The sequence below is a fragment of the Peromyscus eremicus genome, chromosome 1 (assembly GCF_949786415.1).
Source record: "Peromyscus eremicus chromosome 1, PerEre_H2_v1, whole genome shotgun sequence".
Classification (NCBI taxonomy): domain Eukaryota; kingdom Metazoa; phylum Chordata; class Mammalia; order Rodentia; family Cricetidae; genus Peromyscus; species Peromyscus eremicus.
Window position 1 is genome coordinate 95880816 of NC_081416.1, and position 4751 is coordinate 95885566.

Genomic DNA, 4751 nt, shown 5'->3' on the forward strand with positions numbered 1-4751 from the left:
TAACCTATCTATATTCCACGTATTCAACATACTGCCTCCCACATCTTGGGAATCTTATTTGATACTACACTTGATCTCAGCCCAAAGGCCAAGAGGTGATTGGAAATCTTATTTACAAATGAGAGCTAAACCTCCCTCTTCTCTACCTTGTCATGCAAAGATGTCATCTTCAATTCTTTCTTGGCTTCTCCAAACATATATATATTTTCTATCATCCAGAGTAGACTTTCTACAACTTTATATACATTTAAGTAAGTATTGTGGGTATTCCAGCTTTAAGAAACAAGAAGCACTCCCAAATTGATATCATTGCCTGTTTTTCTTTCCCAAGCACTCAGTGCCACATCAACGGTTTGCTTTGGGGAAGAACAGGAGGTTGATTTTGTCCCGAATCTGCTTGGTCTTTACCCCATAGATGATTGGGTTGATGGCAGGAGGGACAGCTACATAGAGGTTAGCAAACAGTATATGAAAAGAGTGGGGAATATTGTGACCAAAACGGTGGGCAAGTACAGAGAATATGGCTGGTGTGTAGAATATAAGAATGACACAAACATGGGAACCACATGTGCTAAGGGCTTTGTGGCGGGCGTCCCGGGAGGGAAGGTTAAAGACAGCACGAAGAATAACAGTGTAGGAAATGCCAATGAGGATCAGGTCTGACATAATAGTCATTATAGGTACCGCAAAGCCATACCAGATATTGATGGAGATGTCAGCACAGGCCAGACGAGCAATGCCTATGTGTTCACAGTATGTGTGGGGAATGATGAGCGCTCGGCAGAAAGGCAATCGCTTTAACAGGAACACACATGGGAAGATGATACAAAAGCTCCTGCTGACAATTGCCACCACAATCTTAGTAATAATCTGATGAGTGAGGATGGTGGTGTATCTTAGGGGGAAGCAGATAGCAACATATCGATCAAATGCCATGGCCAGCAGAATGGCAGAATCCATGGCAAAGCTGAAGTGGAGGAAAAACATCTGAGTAAGACATCCAGGAAACGTGATCTGCTGAGGACCCAGACAAAAGATGCTGAAGGTTTTGGGAACACATGTATTACATAGGATGAGATCTGTAGCAGCCAGCATGGAGAGGAAAAAGAACATGGGCTCGTGCAGGCTGCGCTCCATAAAAATGAGGTAGAGGAGGATGCTGTTGCCTGCAAAGGCCACAAGGTAGATAATAAAGAAGGGAATCCCAATCCATATGTGGAACTGCTCCAGCCCTGGGATTCCCAGGAGGATGAAAAAGCCTGGATTGAAGCTGCTGAGGTTGAACGTGGCCATTATTGGCTTGAGTTAAATGACTGTCGCAAACTGAAAACAAAAATGGTATGATAGTTACAGTGATCCACGCAAACTTCCCCAATACTTTTCCCTTTCAGAAATGATCAATGTATCGTTCTTCTCTTCTCTTTGTTCATAAACCTTTGTCAAACTTTCAGCCATTTAACATGCATCATTGAAATGTTTTCCGAGAGACTTAAGTCATATTATGACTGAATCCAATCCTGACTACTGATAGCAACCCAGCAAAGTTTCCTTGGAATATTTGTGCAAAAAATACTACCACAACAAAGAATGAACCAGGTACGTTGCTCAACGGTAGAGCACTTGCCTAGCATGTATAATTTCCTATGTTCAATCCCCACAAATGCAAAAAAAAAAATTATAAAAGAATGTTCCTCCATCAAACTTCAAGTTATCAGTAGCTTATTCTGCCCTTCAGACATTCCTAGACTGGAGTCTATTCAAGAGAAGACAGAGTCTGACAAATGACTATGCCAGGTTTGTCCCAGGAAAGAAGAGAGAGGCCACCTCTTACCATAAATCCCAGCGAGAGACACTCAGGCTCCTGACAACACTACACAATGGCACTCTTGTCCCTGCCTAATATTTTCAATGGCTCATCCTTGTGTGACTTCATTGAAACAGCAAGTTTATCTTTTAAAACTCTTCCATTTTGTGATCTGATACACAACCCTTCTGCTCCCACTCAATTTTAATTATTTCTATTTTTTTCTCCTGTTAGTATTAGAATTCTACAGTACTCTGTCCTTATCTATTGTTTGTGCAAGCTGCACCAAAGTGATCTCCACTAATGATGTGACATTAACTGGGCCCCTGTTGTGAACATTCTGAAGTTTTTGATTTTAAATACAGTATCCCTCCTTGGTTTTGGGATTAGGTATTCTCTGCCTGCCTTCTTCATCCAAATATATTATTGGTCTTTCTATTGACCCAACCCCATTCTTATTGTGATGTTTTCCAACTCAAAAACTGTTCAACATAATCAGTATTTCCATCTCTTCACACAATCTTAATCATATCTCCCTCACACACAAGAACCCTCCTCATCCCTAAATGATTATAATATTGCAAGTGTTCACTCTGAGTATCTATATAACCCTACAGGATTGCTCTATCCTACATACCATCCACTCTTGCCAAGAGCTCTGTTTTCTAGTGTAAATGCATGTTTTTCTTTTGCAATTAGAAGTTTGGAAAACATCCAGAAATTATTTTCAGAAAAGGAAAAACATATTTTAAAAATATATCCCAGTTTCCTCCCCGTAGTTTAGCTGTCAAGGCTGACTGTGGAAGTAGGGCTTACTGTTTCTGGAGAAAAGGTGTGGGCTAAGATCTTTCTTTCCCAACCGCAGAATGAAGAAGGTTGGAAGCCAATCACTCCCAGAAAGGAAGATACAAGGAGACTGGTGTCCACAAGTGATTTTCATTTATGCTGAACTATCTCCATTATCAGAAGATCCAGATACAGGATATTTTGATCTACGAAGGTGCTTCAGAAGGGTTTAGATGAAGGTGCAAAGATTCCTGTTGGATATTCCAAGGCTGTGTATAAACTGCTTTCCCCACATGTCTCACGTCTATCAAATGTACACCTAGGTGATGTCTATAGAAAAAAAGTAGAAAACTTGGAAAACCTAGATGTGGTAATGCTTTTTTTGGTTTTTGTTGTTGTTTTTTTTTTTTGTTTTTTTTTTTGTTTTTTTGTTTTTTTGTTTTTTTTTTGGTTTTTCGAGACAGGGTTTCTCTGTGTAGCTTTGCGCCTTTCCTGGAACTCACTTGGTAGCCCAGGCTGGCCTCGAACTCACAGAAATCTGCCTGGCTCTGCCTCCCGAGTGCTGGGATTAAAGGCGTGCGCCACCACCGCCCGGCCGGTAATGCATACTATAATCCCAGCCCTTGGAAGACTGAGGCAGGAGGATCACCAATTTGAGGACAGTCTGGCTACATGGAGAGAAAAGGAATGGGAAAGATCAGCTGTTATACGGAAAAAAAAAAAAAGGAGACAGCAGACTTTGTGACAAAAGTTGACTTCAAATGATGATACATAATTCTATTAATATTACAGATTACAAAGGTAAAGCCCATTGAGCCAAAGGAAACTTGGGTATAATGGATATGAATATGATAATGGATATGGATAATTAAGTCACATAAAATATGAAAAGAAAATTCTGTCTCTTCATTAAATTTGTTGTATAACAGATGAGCAGTACTAGTTATCAGTTTAACAAAGATTTTCAAAGGCTGATGATACTGAGTTCTATGAAGTGTCTGTGATATAAGGATCTGTTATAGACATTTTTGTAAAGAATTTACTGTAGAGCACTCCTGAAGATTATTTTAGCTGTGTGTATCAAAAAAAATACACATTCCCCCAGTAGCTTCAATATAGAAATGTCCCTGAAGATGTGGTTATACAAATCCAAAAAAGCAAGGATATACTGTGACAACAATTACAACATGAAATTCAAATAAAATTATAAAGTGGAAAATGAGCATTGTTCAGACGACATGCATTTACACCTCAACTGAAAACTTATAGTGTATTCATTCACAGTGTAATGGGAAAGTATTCAGACTTTAAGAAGAATGAGGTAAAGCTGTGTGCATGAGAGGCAAAACCACCAGATTACTTTTGTTAAATCAAGACCAACTGGAACCCACTGCTGCTATATGTCAGTAGCACTGATGGACACCACATCAGCATTTACATCAAAATTCCACAATATAAGTCAGCTGTTCTATAAGTGTATTGATGGGGACATCATTTTTTAAAGTTAAGTGGAGAAGAAATTTTTAACTTTTAACTTTTACATACATATATTATTAATATATCTGGTATCATATATATGTACTTTGTTTTAAAAAGAAAGACACCATGCCTTTTTCTGGGAATGGTGTTTCACACCTATAATCCCAGCACCTGGAAGGAGAGGCAGGCATATGAATTCTAGGCCAGCCTGGTGTACATAATAACTAAAAGAAATTTTCTGCACAATTGAAATGATACACCTAAGTGGGAATGAATAGTAAGGGCCACCAAGATGGCTCCACAGGTACGTGTGTTTGCTTGCTACCAAACCTGACTACCTGAGTCCATCCCCAGGACCCACTTATTCAAAGGAGAGAATTGACTCTTCAAGTTGTCTTCTGACCTCCACACATGTCCTGTGGTACATGTATAAACACACACACACACACACACACACACACACACACACACACACACACGATAAATGTAATAAAATCTTTGCAAATAAAAAGTTAAAGAGAGGGGGCTGGAGAGATGGCTCAGAAGTTAAGAGCACTGGCTGCTCTTTCAGAGGTCCTGAGTTCAATTCCCAGCAATCACATGGTGGCTCACAACCACCTGTAATGAGATCTGGTGCCCTCTTCTGGCCTGCAGTCATACATGCTGTATACATAAAAATAAA

At 39.6% G+C, this 4751-nt stretch overlaps 1 protein-coding gene across 1 annotated transcript; it reads right to left on the minus strand.

The window, feature by feature from the left end:
* Window positions 1–345: 345 nt before the first annotated feature.
* LOC131900976 (olfactory receptor 52H1-like) lies at window positions 346–1293 on the minus strand. The gene has a single exon (XM_059252281.1). The coding sequence runs from the start codon at window positions 1291–1293 to the stop codon at window positions 346–348; it is 948 nt and encodes a 315-aa protein (XP_059108264.1).
* Window positions 1294–4751: the final 3458 nt, after the last annotated feature.